The sequence below is a fragment of the Dreissena polymorpha genome, chromosome 3 (genome assembly GCF_020536995.1).
Source record: "Dreissena polymorpha isolate Duluth1 chromosome 3, UMN_Dpol_1.0, whole genome shotgun sequence".
NCBI classification, from domain to species: domain Eukaryota; kingdom Metazoa; phylum Mollusca; class Bivalvia; order Myida; family Dreissenidae; genus Dreissena; species Dreissena polymorpha.
The window spans coordinates 69974933-69993908 of NC_068357.1; the positions used below are offsets into that span (position 1 = coordinate 69974933).

The following is an 18976-nucleotide window of genomic DNA, read 5'->3' on the forward strand; positions in this document are numbered from 1 at the left end:
AACACATAAAAGGAATACACCTTGTTTATCCTCGAGGTAACCAGTTATACTATTTTATTTTTGTTATTATCATTTGTTCGATGTTGATCAATGAACGGAAGCTACCTTAATTGTTCTGTATCAGATTGAACATGTCATATATGTGAAACTGCGCTTTGTCAAATGGCACAAATTCTGCTTGATGGTCATTTTCATCGAAATTGCGTCCGTGTATTATCATAGTAGCTCATGGCGTTAAAGTTTTGTTTGAATCACTGACGTTTCCGTGGCGGGTAGTCACTTCTAGTATACAGCTTTATACACATGTAAAGTGTAGATAGAGAAGTAGATCTATGTCTCTGTTATGCTTAATTTATCCACGGCTTTTTGCAGACAAACGATGATGCCAATCTGGGTTGTTTTGGCGGCTTCTCTTACCGTGATAATGACGTCATTCAACGGGGTGCCCGCTAAGACGGTGACGGACGCTGAGCGTTTATTTAGTGACTTAATGGTGGGTTACAGCAAAATGTTCAGGCCTGTGTTGAATGAGTCGATACAGGTCGTAGTGTCCATATGGATGGATCTCGTCTCTATTCAAGATTTTAACGAAGTCGAAGAGAAAATATCATTTACTGCGCTATTGTACCTCGCATGGCAGGATAAGCGACTGGTTTGGGACCCTAAGGACTACGGCGGTATTGATAATCTCTATATTGACGTCAGCAAGATTTGGGTTCCACAAATGATGCTTATGAACAATGTTAATAAAAATGAACGTTTGTCTGAGGACTGGCATACAGTGAAAGTCAATGCGTCGGGGATTTGCGTGTATTATACAGGCAACGTGTTTACATCATCTTGCAACGTCGACGTCACTTTCTATCCCTGGGATACGCAAACATGCAGCCTTAATTTCATGCCGGCAAACTACGGTTTCGATAAAATGAGTCTATATCCACTATATCACAAAGTTGAATTGACCTACTACTCGCCTAATGGCGCCTGGGATCTCATGGACACAAGCGTTACATCAGAGATTTACAGCTTCATGGTTAATTTCAATGTCGTGTTAGAGAGGAAGCCTCGATTTGCGATAGTAAATGTGCTTCTTCCATTGATAATTATGTCCGCGTTGAATATCCTGGTCTTTCTGATCCCTACCGAGTGCGGGGAGCGCATCTCCTTTTGCCTGACGGTGCTGCTGTCCATTGCGGTTTTCCTGACGCTCGTGGGAGACAACCTTCCGAAAAACTCGAATCCGATGTCGCTGTTTAGCTCCTATCTGGTGTCGGTGCTCGTCATCAGTGTCGCCATCACGCTCGCCGTCATATGCAGCCTGCACGTGTACCACATAAGTGAAAAGCAGCAGCCGGGAGGCGCGTGGAGGGCAATCGCTATGTGTTTAGGGTGCTACTGTGTACGGCGGGCAGGGTCAGAGAGTGCGGATAGGACTTATCGCAGTGACGAAATCAAGTATGCTCGGCCGGAAAACGCTTCCCATAGATCTTCCCCCGGCATGCATTCAATGCCGTATTCGATCCACACCCATCGTAATGTAATACTGGACCGACCTACACATAGTAACGGGACTCTGCCTTCATCTCGTCCCGAGGACAAATCCCTTCAGAAAAAAGAAACGGACGACAGTGATAGCTCAGTCTTGGAAATCACATGGGAAGAAGTGAGCATTGCCTTGGATAAAGTATTTTTTATGTTTTTCATTCTTCTTCTTATAACAGACACGCTGTGCTTTTTGATGATCATTTATCACAATGTAAATCTATGAACGAGTTATGCAAAACATGCGCTCTGTGAAAAGGAGGTTTCATGCATGTGCGTAAAGTGTCGCCCCGGATTAACCAGTGCAGTCTGCAAAGGCTTATGAGGGACGACACGTTCCGCTTGTATGATATTTTTCGTTTAAAGAAAATATCTTCTTTGAAAAAAATATAGTTTAGGGGAGAGTGTCGTCTCTGATTAGCCTGTGCGAACTACATAGGCTAATCTGGGACGGCACTTGACGCTCATGCATTAAACTGAAAATGAACGCATCAAAAACGGAATTCATCATGTTCGGTAGTAGACCCCAATTAAATAAATGTCAATCTAAAGAAATAGATATTGCTGGTGACACTGTTAAAGCAGAAAAATGCATACGGTATGTGGGTGCATTTTTAGACGAAACACTAAATTTTAAAGAACACATCAAAATTAAGTGCCGTACAGCTATGTACAACTACCTTAAAATCAAAAACATGAAGTTCATGAACTTTCTTACGCAAACATTATGCTTTTCAGAAGAATGTTGCTTTAGCTGTTTTCGACGACGAATTACACCAACTTAACTGTTTTGGTATACGATTGCGTAATATAAGCACTTTATCTACATGTCAATTTGTTTGCTACCTGAATAGTATTTTAACAGCCCAGGATTTCGTATAAAAGAAGTTGGAACAGCCTGTTAAGCACAGTTGTTGGTACACGCGCTTGTTTCCTCGGCTACCAGGTTAATTGCTCTCTAACCTATCATGGAAAATGCTTCCCAACTTGTGTCATTCTAGTCAGTAAATTAGGTAGAGTGCTGGGACACACTCCGGGTCCACTCATAACGCAGCCTCATTTTAAATATATATTAATTATACATGTGTAATTTTGTGAGAAACTGAAATTATTTGATTTAAAAAAATAAACTATATGTATTAGGTAGATTTTGTATCTGTGTTTTTTCTCTCTCATAAAATGTGTTTAAATAAACCTTTTTAACATGTACTGAACCATAAATCCGTTTGCTGTTTTTCCCTTGTAAATACAATGTATATTTATGTGAACAAACTATTCAAAGTATAACACGAATTGAGTTACACGTACATTTTTTTTATTAATAATGGTTTTTAACTAATTTGTAAAATGTTATAATCGCAAAAATTCAAAAGTATGATTCCATTAATAAAATATATACACATTCAAACATGGTTTAAGTTTCACTTATAAGTTATAATATATAGCGTAAAAAGTGATTTAAGCTTGTGAAAACGCATTACTAAGCATTGTTGGTTAAATAAAAGACCTTTCAATGAACAGTTATCGCTAAATAGTTAATATTTATGTATTCCATTTATCCTATCTAAAAGAACATAGACATCTCGGTATTACGCTAATTGAAGACGGTTCATGACACAAACATATTGACAATATTACAAAATCAGCTTCCCAAATCCTTGGATCCATGTGAATGCTAAAATACAAGCTCAAGCGAGAAACACTAAATCCGATATACGTTTCATATCTAAGACCTTTGTTAGAGTATGCGTCCGTTGTTTGGGACAACTGCGCAAAATACGAACAAGAACTGTTTGACAAAATTCAATTGGATGCAGCTCGTATTGTAACAGGATTAACAAGATCAACTAAAATTACTCTACTTCTAAAAGAAATTGGTCGGGTTTCTCTCGATGACAGACGGAAAATTCAAAAACTTGCTTTCGTATATAAACACAATAAAAGTGCCTTACCACAATATTTAAACGATATTTTCCCAGCCACAACAGATAACATTCCTTACTTGTTACGTAATCGTGGCGACTATGCAATAATTGCCCGCAGACTTGCGATTTACTGAAATTCAACTATTCCTTCGTCTCTTAAGTTCTGGAACGAACTTGACAACGAAACAAGGTCTTTACCAACACTTTCTTGTTTTAAAAGTTCAGTAAAGCGGCAGTACAATCCTCCTATAGTTCCTTCGTTTTCCTAGTTGGCGAACGAAAGCAAAATATTTTACATGCATGGCTAAGAAACCACTGTAGCGACTTAAATTCCGATTAACACTTAAACCACCTACGTGACAATTCAAAATGCGCTTGTAATAGTCCTGTCGATGACGTAGATCATTTCTTCTTCAAATGTCCTCTTTTCTCCGAGCAACGTATCGTTCTCTTTACCAACACTCGTCCGTACCACACTCTTAATGCAAACAAACTATTATACGATATCCCAGAACTAACTGATAACCAAAACAATGTGTTATGTTTGGAAGACTTCAAACAGGTTCATATAAATATTTGACTGTAAAAATATTTGCAATGTTTTCGCTTGTTTTATTTATATTTCAGAGTTCAATCATTTTCTCTGTAGATTATGTGCTATTTTGTAGTTTGTAGAGCTGGGTTGTGTGGAGCAATTTATTGTAATTAAGTATTCTTTGTTGTGGAGCAATTAATTAAAAAAACATTTTTTTTTCACTTTTTGTGTGTATATATATGTTTAGTTTAGTTAAATCCTATATTAGAACATTCTCTTAAAACTTAGCGTACCTTTTTCTCTTAACTATTTGGAGTGTAAACATTTCCCAAATGTTTTTGTCGTCAGCAAGTCTGTTTATTTACTTACTAAATTGTTTATATTACACTCAAGATGTGCGCGTTCAATGTCCCTATTTACCGAATCGGAAATACTGGGAAGGGTCGTCATCGAATGTTGTAAAAACTTGTTATCCAACCCTTTTGCTTTTTTCTATACATTCGATAACATCAATTTGTAGTATATCTACTCTATGCACTATGCACCATATGTATATTTGTATGAATGCATGTACGAAAGAAAATGCAATAAAATATTATTAAAGTAATTTTTATTTAAATGAGAATAATGTTGGGCCAGTCGGACTCGATGTTGAAGTTTTTGTCGTACAAATCAGCAGTGATTATGGGAAACGAAATCGGAGATGATGGAATTGGTATCCTCATAGTCGGATAATAATAAAGTTAACGCCACGCTTTTACATATCATATGAAATATTTTTTACGTTAGGCTATTGAAGACCTTGGCATGTCAGACATTATGATTACCGGTGTGTAAATCAGACTGACGTTCCAGTTTTAAATAATAATCATGATCCAACATTCATAATTATTGCACCCCGATTTTGATGCAGCATCGCAGATTTGATTTAGCATTGAGTTGAATAGCGAAATTAAGTACGGTGTTGCTCAAACATTCTTACTACTTTAAACATTAAAACATGCTCCAGTTGAATATAAATTCTTAATATTTCCTCTAAACACTGATATGTTTAAGTTAGAGGAGTTTGTGGATGTCTATAAAAACAATAAGGTTGACACAATACGTCTCAAATATATTTGAGTTGTCCACAAACAGACATCAAATGCTGCCGTGCTAGGTGAATTATTTGTAACCTGTTAAGAGAGGACTCTTTAACTATAGTGCAAAATTATGAATTCACTAAAGCCAATAATATGATTAATGTACGACAATAATATCATATATAATACATATAATGCACTGTCTAACAGTCATATAAAACTTTACTGGTGAAAAGCTATTAAAGACCGTATTGACAAAATAAGTTTAAGTTATAATTTGCATGAAGACGTTAAAGGGGCCTTGTCACAGATTTTTGAATGTTTCCAAGTTTGTCATTAAATGCTTTATATTGATAAATGTAAACATTGGATTTTAAAAGCTCCAGTAAAAAAATCAAAAATAAAATTTAAAAAAGGAAAAAGGAGTAGCCTGCAGCAGGGCTCGAACCAGTGACCCCTGGTATCCTGGAGTAAAAACGCATTAGCCCACTGGGCCATCCTGCCAAGCATACATGAGAGGCGTATTTTATACGTTATATAAGCAATCTTCGTAGTTTCACAAATTTAAACGACAACAACTGAACTCTCCAAATTATTCAATCGTTTCGCGTTGCAACGCTTTATAATTTTTAGGTTTTTAAATCGTCAAAAGATGCATATAATGGCTAGATTAGACCATGGTAAATGTTCAGATATACTGTTTCCTCACAAATATCATAGCTAAAACGAAAATTTGCGAATCTGAAACAACTTTTCTCAATTTTGTCAATTTACCAAACCGTGAAAAGATCCCTTTAACATAACAAACCATTATCCAAAACTCAAACAACGACTTCGAGATCAACACGCCCAGTCATGGTCTATTTTGATAAATTCGCAAAGTAAGTTACATAATTATGCTAACAAGGATCATGCATAACAAAATATTGAAATTGTTATAAACGATTGCCATTGAAAAGCTTTGACAAGATTTAATTAGTAAGGAGTGAGCAACTCATTAGAAACTGATAGATACAAAAACATTGCAAGACAAAACAGGAACTGCAAACTCTGTAGAAATCGGAATATCACGTTTTATGAAAATGTATGTGTACTAGAGATGTAGTGGTTAAGTATTAAGTTAACTACTCGCTTTACATTGTCAATAAGTTCAAATCTATGATGGCAAGTGCTTACACTACACAATTAAGAAGTTTTTCTTAATGTATTAACAATGCTGTATTAAAACGAAAGTTGTACCTTACTTTGTCGCATCTTGATAACACTAACGGTGTTAACCAATAATTTATTCGCGTAGTCATTTACTTATTTATGCGATATTTTGTTAAGTATTTCATTTGTGTGGTAACATTTACGTTTACCTGATCAGCATGTGACCAAATAAATGAATTTGCTGATTCTGCCAAAACTGACATTAACATGGGTCGTGATCTGTGAAAAAGGGGTTTAAAAGCAGCAGCCGGGGGCGCGTGGAGGGCCATCGCTATGTGTTTAGGGTGCTACTGTGTACGGCGGACAGGGTCAGAGAGTGCGGATAGGACATATCGCAATTACGAAATCAAGTTTGCTCGGCCGGAAAACGCTTCCTATAGATCTTGCCCCGGCATGCATAGTCTCGGGACACTGCCTTCAGCATGAACCGAGGACAAACCCCTTCACAAGCAAGAAACGGACGACAATGATAGCTCAGTCTTGGGAATCACATGGGTAGATGTGAGCGTTGCCTTGGATAAAGTATTTTTCCAGTTTTTATTTCTTCTTTTAATAATAGACACGATATGCTTTTTGATGATTATTTATAACAATGTAAGTTTTTGAAAAAGAAATGCAAAACATATGGACCGTGCTCTGTGAAATGGAGGTTTAATGAATGTGCGTAAACAGTCGTCCCAGATTAGCCTGTGCGGTCCGCACAGCCTTGTCAGGGGCAGCACTTTCCGTTGTTATGATATTTTTCGTTTAACTAAAGTCTTTTCTTAGAAAGAATCTTGTTAAGGCGGAAAGTGTCGTCGCTGATCAGCCTGTGCGGAATGCACAGGCTTATCTGGGAACACATTTTACGCACATTAATTAAACCCCCTTTTCACAGAGCGCTGCTCATATTTAAATTAATAACGCAAAAGGAGACAGCAATACAATCGGGCAAACTTTCTTAGGTACACGTCATTTTAAACATCAACATTTTGTTGTGGCTAAACTGTAATACATCTACATGAATACCTTTCATATTTTTCAGCGTGGGTCAGCGTATTCTTAACTTAAATGTATATCTATGCAATTGAATTGAGTTTTGATTTTCTTTCTTTATACAATTCATTAATTTTCTAAAGCAAACATTACACTTTTCAGGAGAATATTGCTTTAGCTGTTTTCGACGACGCATTATACCAACTTAACTGTTCTCTATATACCTACTGTTCAAATTACACGACTCTCCGGCAGATTTTGTTTGGTATACAAGTGCGTAATAAAAGAACTTTTTCTACATATCGATTTGTTTGCTACCTGAATAGTATTTTAACAGATACAAGTTAAAGGCCATGATTTCGTATAAAACTGTGGGAACAACCTTGTAATGATTGGTACACGCGCTTTTTACCTAGGCTATCCGGTTCAGTGCTCGCTAACCTATAATTGAAAATGCTTCACAACTTGTGTCAGTCTAGTCAGTAAATTAGGTAGAGTGCTTGGACACACTCCGGGTCCACTCATAACGCAACCTCAATTTAAAAGCCCTTTAACACTAAAAACCAACGACTATTTCGTAAGATATTTCGGAAAATAAAATTAACACATAAAAAATCAGTGTTCTCTATAGCAATAGACACAATTTCAACGCTAGATTTGGTCTGGTAACATATATCTAACGAGATACAAAATGTTGGTTGTTTTTTTTTTATTTAAAAACAAAACGAGCATTTGTATTCGTTGTAGTTCGTTGATTTTGAGTATTTATGTGGCTTTAAATATTTATTAATTATACTCGTGTAATTTTGTGAGCAACTTAAATCATTTGATTTAAGAAATTAAACTAAGAAACTATATGTATTAGATAGATTTTTTATCTATGATATTTTAATCTTAACCTTTTTAACATGAACTTTACGGTAAATCATTGTACTGATGTTGCTTTTCTTGTAAATGCAATGCATATTTATATGAACAACATATTAAAAGTATAATTTAGCAAATATTGACTTATAAATATGTTTTATTGATAATAGTATACAACTAATGTGAACAATATCATAATTGCGAAAAACAAATACGAAATTATGATTGCATAAATAAAATATTCACATATTCTAATAGGGTTTAAGTTCCACTTACAAGGTATATAGCGTTAATAGGGTTTTAAGGTTGTGAAGAACACATTACGTAGTATAGTAGGTAAAATAAAACACCCTGCAGTAAAGTTATCTCTCTTAAGTTAATGTCCATGTAAGTGAGAATAATGTTGGGTCAGTCGGACTCGATGTTGAAGTTTTCGTCTACAAATCAGCAGTCGTCCAACTCAGCAGTGATTATGGGAAACGAAATCGAAGAATACGATATTGGTATTGGTATCACTAGTGTCGGAAACTAATAGTATACGCCACGCGTTTAAATATCAATTGGCTTAGTTAGTACGTTATGCTATTGAAGGCCTTGGCATGTCAGATATTATGATTACCGGTGTGTAAATAAGCCTGACGTTCCTGTTATAAATAATAATCATAATCCAACATTCATAATTAGCACACCTCACTTTCGATGCAGCATCGCATATTAAGTATGATGAGATTTAGCATTGAATTGAATAGCAAAAATAAGTACTGGTTTGCTCATATTTTTCATAATACTTTAAACATAAAAAATGCTGCAGTGGAATATAAATTGTTAACACTTCCTCTAAACACTGATATTTTTAAGTTTGCGGAGTGCGTGGGTGTCTGAAAAAAAGGTTTACAAAGTACGTCTACAATTTTGTAAACATGTATTAGTTTTCCGCCAAGAGACATCACAGCCGTCCTAGGCAAACTAGGGCGTTTCCATTATTTGTAAACTGAAAAGAAAGGACTCTTAAATTATAGTGAAACATTATTAATTCACCAAAGCCACTGATACGATTTATTAACTAAAATAATATCATAAATAATACATATAATGCACTTGCTAATACTCATATAAAACTATACTGGTGAAAAGCTATCAAAGACCGTATTGACAATTTAGGCTTCGTTATATATTTCATGAAGACGTTAACAGAACAAACCATTATCCAAAACTCAAACAACGACTTCGAGATCAATACGTCCAGTCATGGTCTATTTTGATAAACTCGAAAAGTAAGTAACATAATTATGCTAAAACTTAGAAATTATTATGCATACACAAAATATTTAACTTGTTAATAACGATTGCCATTTATTGAAAAGCTTTGACAAGTTTTAGAGTAAGGAGTGAGCAACTCATTAGAAACTGACAGATACAATAACATTGCAAGAGAAAACAGGACTTGGAAACTTGGTAGAAATCGGAATATCACGTTTTATATAAATGTACAACAGATTTGATAATTAAGTATTAATTTAACAAATCGCTTAATGTTAATAAGATCAAATCTATAATGGCAAGTGATTACACTACAGATTTAAGAAGTATTCCTAGATGTATTAGCAATGCTATATTAAAACGAAAGAATTACCTTAATTTTTTGCATCTTGATAACACTAACGATATAAACCAATAATGTATTCACTTATTCATTTAATTATTTTTATGCGACTTGTTTTGTTAAGTATTTCAATTGTGTGGTGATTTTAACGTATGTTTGATTAGTTTGTGACCGAATTTGCTGATGCCAAAACTAAAACTGATATTGGACGTGCTTTGTGAGAAATGAGTTTAATGCATGTGCGTGACGTGTAGTCCCAGATTAGCATGTTCAGTCCGCACAGGCTAATCAGTGATGACACTTTCCGCTTTTATGATTTGTTTTCGATTAAAGGAAGTCTCTTCTTAGCAAAAATCCAGTTTCCGTGGAAAGTGTCATTCTCGATTAGCCTGTGAGGACTGCACAGGCTTATCTGGAACGACACGTTACGCACATGCATTAAACCCCCTTTTAACAGAGCACAACCCGTATGTTTTTAATTAACGTTTAGACGGCGTTTTTAATCATTTTGTATTAATTAATATGTAAGGACCAGGAATTCAGTTAACGTACAGGGTTAAGAAATGTTTTTTAGAGCAACAATTTTAGAGGCTGAGCAGGACGCGGTTCATAACCAGCTATAGGAATGATTGAAGAAGCATGAAGGTTAAGGTCCTTCTGCGTCAGAGCTTTTACTGGTAAGAGACGAAACTTGAAATCAAGCTGCATATGCTGCGTTGCGACAAATGTCAGTCTGAAAGGAAGTCGACATAACCAATTATGACTCCATTAGGCCATTTATATGCTTGCACTACCTGATGTCTATTGACTTTAATGGACCTTACCCGATAATGGAACGGGAACCAGGTATTACCTGGTTGCGTACGAAAGTTCCAAAGTGTGTAGGGACCTACATGTTGCAACTCAGAACGACAACAAGTGTGCGAGCTAACTATGAAATGATGTTTTCCCACGTGGACAGCTCCTTTGTCTATCCAATCTGACCAGTATGCGGCATACGGCACTGGGATTATACTGAGGTTTGCGCTCTTTCACAAATAAGTAGCCAGCAAACCGCGAGGAAACGGTCCGGTAGAAAGATTTCTGCGAGCCCCAATCCGTATGAAGCCTTTTTAGTAGGAGGACAAGACCCTTGAAAATCTTGGAGGCCAGGCTGGTACAAACTCGCGCCAAACTGGCTGGTCTTAAAGTCCCTGAAAAGGAATCCGAGGGCGCGCGTAAATACCACGAGAAAACGCCAGGAATAATGAGGGGATACAAGTATATGACGCTAAGGTGAACTTCCACCAGTATCAGGTCGCTGATCTGTGGTGCGCCTTCAAGAGACGCGTTCAGTTGGGGACATGCTCGATGAAAGAAAGAGCGTCTGACGATCCCTATTTGATCATGCAAAGGCATTTGTCTTTCGACTTTACGTTACAAGTTGACGCTGGAATGAAATGCGTATTGCGCTATACAAAATGAAAGCCCTTACTTCGGTTGTGATACGTCGACCTTGTTATGGCGAGTCCAGAGATGTTTAGCTTGAATGTTTTACACTCAATTGTTTCATGGCGCGGTGATGCTGTTAAGCAAAGTACCGTACACGCATGTGGGCAGCATGGCTGCAGAGAGCTCTTTTGGCAAACCTCAGTCACTGGATCGACGAGTTTTCCGGTATCGAAGGAATAAGGATAATGATCCCGCATCAGGCGCGATCACATACCTGGTGACAATGTTCCGTGTAATTGCATCCTGTGCAATTTTAGATATCAGCAGGTCGGGACCACTACTCGATCTGGCTATGGCAAGCGGCTTTTCCGTTTCTCGTTGTTGAGACTGAGATATGATATGGCTTATCCGTGAATAGAGTAAGACTCTGCTACGATCATTTAGACGACCAAGCTAATGGCGTATGGCTCGAACAAGATGATAACCCTGGTAACCCAGAGGGACCCACCCTGCCGTCATGGCTGGCGGAAAAAGCAACCTTGCCACATACGTATTTCCGGTTAAACGGTACGTGGAAGCATCACAGAGCTCGTCTCCGGGACGGATTATGCTGCAGCGACAACCAGCAATTACGCTTAACCCCATAGTACGGCCCATGACCTGATCTAACCAGTTGGCTTAACTGTCATCACGATTGTTTGCACAAGAACCTCAATCAACAGCCCATGGGCAACCGTTTTCCTGCTGCTAACTGTATTCTCTCTTGGAGTAATCGGACGAAGAATAAAACTGAGCTGGTCGATGTTAACCACGTTGTAGAGTAACGCGTTTACCGTTACTTCGGGATATATACAATGGAAACAAACACCGGTGGTATTTTTTTTCAACACACGGATTTCGCTGAGGCTTTCCTTAGTCGTTTGATTAGATACTCAACTTCCTCAATTTAAATTAGAATCAATGAATTTTTATACTATTAATGATTTATAATTATTGTATTATTCGATGATGAACGTTTAATCACTTTACTAGCCGGTTTCGTATGCCATGTGTGACTTGGGTCGACTTGCCCGGGTTGACTTTGGTCGACTTGGGTTTACCTTGGATGACTTGGGTCGACTTGGGTTGAGTTGGGGTATCTTGGGTTCACTTGGGTCGACTCGGGTTGACTTGGGTCGACTTGGGTGACTTGAGTCACTTCGACCTATGTTAACGTGTTTGCAGCGTGTCCAATGTATGCGCTGTGCAAGGAGGACAATGGATTAGTGTAGTACAAGCTATAATAATTAACTTGACCGACTCAGGCTGACCCAGGAGACCTGACACGTGCACTGACTAATATTTCCAAAAAACTGTGACCCGGATTAATATATGAGTCTCTAGGCTACCCAGCAAGCTATGGTATATTGCGCAAAATTGATTGAGTCACCTCCACTCAAAAGGCATCCAAAGTCACAGAAATGTCCCTGGCTTAGGCTGACCTAAAAGACCAGAAACGTGTAATGTCTTATATTACCAAAGGAAACCTGTGACCCGGACTAATATATGAGTTTTAAGCTTACCCAGCAGGCTATGGTATATTGCGCAAAGTTGCCTGAGTCACCCCCACTCAAAAGGCATCCAAAGTCACAGATACTTCTAATTGTATATGGTCTCTAATTACTGCAACGTATTAAACGTTGTGATCTGTTCGGCAATCGAACGCAGACTGCCTGCTCCGCGTGTGTGTGTGTGTATTCAAGAGTTTAGTTACAGGTCCAGCGCGCCCCTTCACGGAGTCATTTTGGCTAGACCCTGTGACCTTTCAGGGGAAAAATTTAATTTTGGGCCAAAGTAGGTCAAATTTACCCCGGCTGCCCGGGTGTTCGCCAAAGAAATATTTTAGATCCAAATAGACCAGTGCACGGTGGCAAAAAGACATTAAACCCCCTTTTAACAGAGCACAACCCGTATGTTTTTAATTAACGTTTAGACGGCGTTTTTAATCATTTTGTATTAATTAATATGTAAGGACCACGAAATTCAGTTAACGTACAGGGTTAAGAAATGTTTTTTAGAGCAACAATTTTAGAGGCTGAGCAGGACGCGGTTCATAACCAGCTATAGGAATGATTAAAGAAGCATGAAGGTTAAGGTCCTTCTGCGTCAGAGCTTTTACTGGTAAGAGACGAAACTTGAAATCAAGCTGCATATGCTGCGTTGCGACAAATGTCAGTCTGAAAGGAAGTCGACATAACCAATTATGACTCCATTAGGCCATTTATATGCTTGCACTACCTGATGTCTATTGACTTTAATGGACCTTACCCGATAATGGAACGGGAACCAGGTATTACCTGGTTGCGTACGAAAGTTCCAAAGTGTGTAGGGACCTACATGTTGCAACTCAGAACGACAACAAGTGTGCGAGCTAACTATGAAATGATGTTTTCCCACGTGGACAGCTCCTTTGTCTATCCAATCTGACCAGTATGCGGCATACGGCACTGGGATTATACTGAGGTTTGCGCTCTTTCACAAATAAGTAGCCAGCAAACCGCGAGGAAACGGTCCGGTAGAAAGATTTCTGCGAGCCCCAATCCGTATGAAGCCTTTTTAGTAGGAGGACAAGACCCTTGAAAATCTTGGAGGCCAGGCTGGTACAAACTCGCGCCCAACTGGCTGGTCTTAAAGTCCCTGAAAAGGAATCCGAGGGCGCGCGTAAATACCACGAGAAAACGCCAGGAATAATGAGGGGATACAAGTATATGACGCTAAGGTGAACTTCCACCAGTATCAGGTCGCTGATCTGTGGTGCGCCTTCAAGAGACGCGTTCAGTTGGGGACATGCTCGATGAAAGAAAGAGCGTCTGACGATCCCTATTTGATCATGCAAAGGCATTTGTCTTTCGACTTTACGTTACAAGTTGACGCTGGAATGAAATGCGTATTGCGCTATACAAAATGAAAGCCCTTACTTCGGTTGTGATACGTCGACCTTGTTATGGCGAGTCCAGAGATGTTTAGCTTGAATGTTTTACACTCAATTGTTTCATGGCGCGGTGATGCTGTTAAGCAAAGTACCGTACACGCATGTGGGCAGCATGGCTGCAGAGAGCTCTTTTGGCAAACCTCAGTCACTGGATCGACGAGTTTTCCGGTATCGAAGGAATAAGGATAATGATCCCGCATCAGGCGCGATCACATACCTGGTGACAATGTTCCGTGTAATTGCATCCTGTGCAATTTTAGATATCAGCAGGTCGGGACCACTACTCGATCTGGCTATGGAAAGCGGCTTTTCCGTTTCTCGTTGTTGAGACTGAGATATGATATGGCTTATCCGTGAATAGAGTAAGACTCTGCTACGATCATTTAGACGACCAAGCTAATGGCGTATGGCTCGAACAAGATGATAACCCTGGTAACCCAGAGGGACCCACCCTGCCGTCATGGCTGGCGGAAAAAGCAACCTTGCCACATCCGTATTTCCGGTTAAACGGTACGTGGAAGCATCACAGAGCTCGTCTCCGGGACGGATTATGCTGCAGCGACAACCAGCAATTACGCTTAACCCCATAGTACGGCCCATGACCTGATCTAACCAGTTGGCTTAACTGTCATCACGATTGTTTGCACAAGAACCTCAATCAACAGCCCATGGGCAACCGTTTTCCTGCTGCTAACTGTATTCTCTCTTGGAGTAATCGGACGAAGAATAAAACTGAGCTGGTCGATGTTAACCACGTTGTAGAGTAACGCGTTTACCGTTACTTCGGGATATATACAATGGAAACAAACACCGGTGGTATTTTTTTTCAACACACGGATTTCGCTGAGGCTTTCCTTAGTCGTTTGATTAGATACTCAACTTCCTCAATTTAAATTAGAATCAATGAATTTTTATACTATTAATGATTTATAATTATTGTATTATTCGATGATGAACGTTTAATCACTTTACTAGCCGGTTTCGTATGCCATGTGTGACTTGGGTCGACTTGCCCGGGTTGACTTTGGTCGACTTGGGTTTACCTTGGATGACTTGGGTCGACTTGGGTTGAGTTGGGGTATCTTGGGTTGACTTGGGTCGACTCGGGTTGACTTGGGTCGACTTGGGTGACTTGAGTCACTTCGACCTATGTTAACGTGTTTGCAGCGTGTCCAATGTATGCGCTGTGCAAGGAGGACAATGGATTAGTGTAGTACAAGCTATAATAATTAACTTGACCGACTCAGGCTGACCCAGGAGACCTGACACGTGCACTGACTAATATTTCCGAATGAAAACTGTGATCCGGATTAATATATGAGTCTCTAGGCTACCCAGCAAGCTATGGTATATTGCGCAAAATTGATTGAGTCACCTCCACTCAAAAGGCATCCAAAGTCACAGAAATGTCCCTGGCTTAGGCTGACCTAAAAGACCAGAAACGTGTAATGTCTTATATTACCAAAGGAAACCTGTGACCCGGACTAATATATGAGTTTTAAGCTTACCCAGCAGGCTATGGTATATTGCGCAAAGTTGCCTGAGTCACCCCCACTCAAAAGGCATCCAAAGTCACAGATACTTCTAATTGTATATGGTCTCTAATTACTGCAACGTATTAAACGTTGTGATCTGTTCGGCAATCGAACGCAGACTGCCTGCTCCGCGTGTGTGTGTGTGTATTCAAGAGTTTAGTTACAGGTCCAGCGCGCCCCTTCACGGAGTCATTTTGGCTAGACCCTGTGACCTTTCAGGGGAAAAATTTAATTTTGGGCCAAAGTAGGTCATATTTACCCCGGCTGCCCGGGTGTTCGCCAAAGAAATATTTTAGATCCAAATAGACCAGTGCACGGTGGCAAAAAGACCTTAATGGTAGACAAATTCAAGACAATTCATATCTGGATGCCCCGCCTTCAAGGGGACAAGACTACTCCGCCAAGGGAGTGCTGACAATCTTCAAAGAGATCTTCTTCCCGCTTCTAGCTCCCAGCTCTGCCTTTATGGCCGCTCTGGATGTCACCTGCCGTCGTCGTCATCCCCGAGACGGTTTCCCCAGTGCGTTGTGTGTACTGAGTACCGTCGCCCCGGGGTCCCTCTCTAAGGCCACCCCTCGATTTTCTTGGGACCACATCAACATGGGCCGGCGCCCGGCCCCATGTCCGCCCCGTATGACCTCCACACTGGTAATCTCGCTGTCCCACTGTTCCCGTCCCTCTTCAGACGGGACCTCTTGCAGGTCCGGGCCAGCACACTCGCGACGATAAACAGCGGTTGAAAAGACCGCTGCATCTTTGAGAAGACAGCGAGCCTAGCAGTGTAGAAGCCGTCCGGCTCGAGGGTGGCGGACTCAGATGGATTAGCAGAGCCGCCGCAGAAGTTCCCCTCTATACGGAAATATGTACAGGTGAGAGAATCTTCTGCGGGTGACTCTAGCCTCGGTCGCGACGCACACGCTCCAGCTGCTGACTGAGAGACTGCCTGTTCCCAGAAGAGCAGCGCTTTATATACTGATAGTTCACGTGACCGCTTGCTAAATACATCACCCTACTTTTTCATTTCATGAAAACACAACCCTACCGTTTCACACAGTAATTGTAAAATACTGTAAATATCGCCCCATTGGTGCAAAAAGGTACCAAGTGACATTTTCATAACTTTGAGAAAATCGCGTTTAAAGATTTGAAAGTCTACATCAAATTAACTTGTGCATATGGTTAGATATAAATACAACCTTCATTTTTGCAAAAATTGAACATGTTTCAGTTGTATAATTGATAATTGATCAATTATGTCATATGGTTCCTTTTACGATTTTATATGAACATAAACATTTAACATTGCATAATTCAATATTAAGTGATATTATAGGCATCTAACAGTTTATAGGTGTCTTTCGCAACCGTTGTTATTTTTTGGTGTTTTCACTTCATATACACTTTGATTTGTTAATGCCGCATCAACATACTAGAACAATATCCCGGAAAGAGAAAAATAATTCATTTGAATATAAACCGTACTTTCGTTTGAAAACTGATCATGCATGTAGGATTTGTACCTAAATTTAGTTTTAGTGCAGATTCGTTCATACGACACAAAGACACAATTTTGTTTTACGGACATTTCGGCTTAGAGAACTGGGTGAGTCACGTAAGATATCGAATATAAAATATATATTTAATAACCAACTGGTAGCAAGATGAGTTGCAGATAATTGGACAGTAATCACATTTTAACTAACTCTTTTGACCTGTTAATTCTTTTCAGCTCAATTCAACAGTGAAAAATGCCCATAATATCAATTTAAGGTAAACAAAATGCAAAAAGGTACCATATGCACACCTGGGTCCTTTTTGCATGAACTTTTCGTGTGTATGTGTATTGTATTCTAAAAAGGCACAATAAGGTACCATATAACATATGGTACATTTTTGCACCCCACAAAACTGGAAAGTGAATATGATGATTATACTTTATTAACAACAGTGAAGTATAAACGTTTATGAAGATGTGATACATCTGTAAAGGTAAACAATTATAGTATTGTTAAGGTTAAAATACAATAGTATTCTTGAAAGTTAAATTTTGCAAATTTCAGTTTTTGACAGAAATACAGAGAACCCATAATATCCACTTTGTCAACATTCTTCACTCAATATCAGTATCTTCCTCATCTGACTCCATAGGTACACAATCCTTTTCCGTACTGCTCGTCGGTAAGGACTCGTAATATGAAACTCCTCTGGAATTATTTTTTTTGAGCATCAATTAACAAGGTCATTTTTCTTTTGAATCGATATTGGCAGTTTTGTGTCGTAACAACGCTTTAAATCTGACTCACAAGTTGGCAAAGTGTTATGAACGCCTTTCTGTTTTCTTGTTGTTTTCTGTACTTGAATTTCCTGAAATTGGTTGTCTTCAAATCTGTAGTTCACAAATACTGATCTTTAGTTGTCCCTTCGTACTTGTATCCACTTGACCTTAAGCCAGTTTATTCTTTGTCCAGCGGCTGATGTTTTCAGGTTTGTGCATTTTTTCTTAAAGTCTTTGAAGTCCATGACACGATTGTATTTCCTTGGTATAGTTAAATATGGCTGTGATTTTCTTGCCAGAGAAATTAAAGTACACCATTGGGATGGAACATACACTGGCGTTACTTTTTTTGGCACGTTCAGTCGTTGAATGGACTAAATTCCATTTGGGAATGGCCTGAAAGTAGAAATTTGTGGCTAATGGCTTTAAGGTTTGGTACTTGTGTATACAACAGTGACGCATTTACATACTGATTCCGATTTTGACCTCCACATGTATCAGAAAAATATATTATTTCATTATTATTGCTTCTATGGCACACAGATAATGTGTTCTTTAATAAGCATGTGGTAATGTCGCATGCTCCCCGTTTACATTGGGTTGCATCCCATACATGACAGACTTGCTTGTCTCCTAAGGAATATATTGTGAGGTTAAAGCAGCATAGTTTCCTTGAATAGTAGAGTTTCCTCACTAAAGAACATAGTGTTGTAAGAACTGCCTGCAGATCAAATGTTGCTTCATACACACTCTTGTCTGTCTTCGCTCTTTCTTTATTCTTCGTATTTTCTTCACGAGCTCTTTCCTTTTCTTTTTGCAGTGTTTCATTTACTGTGCCTGCTACCTGTCTTCTGTCATATAATGTACAGAAGGAGCACTGGTCCTTTTTAGGTTTGAAAACAAGATAAATCGTGATTTTCCCAAAAAAATCTTTCTATACATTGATTATTTCACACTGGTTATTCCTTTATTTTCACAATCTTTGATATATAATTTCCACATTTGTTTAATGTTTAAGTCATG

The 18976-nt window shown here is 38.9% G+C and overlaps 1 protein-coding gene across 1 annotated transcript; it reads left to right on the forward strand.

Annotated features, from left to right (window-relative positions):
* Positions 1 to 424: 424 nt before the first annotated feature.
* LOC127872321 (neuronal acetylcholine receptor subunit alpha-7-like) lies at positions 425 to 16407 on the forward strand. Its single transcript, XM_052415650.1, has 2 exons — positions 425 to 1455; positions 16062 to 16407. The coding sequence occupies exons 1-2, from the start codon at positions 425 to 427 to the stop codon at positions 16405 to 16407; spliced, it is 1377 nt and encodes a 458-aa protein (XP_052271610.1).
* Positions 16408 to 18976: the final 2569 nt, after the last annotated feature.

Bases quoted from the DNA above. Each gene is read 5' to 3' on its own strand.
- LOC127872321 (XM_052415650.1), top strand. From the start codon at position 425: ATGACGTCATTCAACGGGGTGCCCGCTAAGACGGTGACGGACGCTGAG. The intron at 1,456-16,061 runs GTATGCTCGGCC...CCCGCCTTCAAG, and splicing joins TATCGCAGTGACGAAATCAA to GGGACAAGACTACTCCGCCA.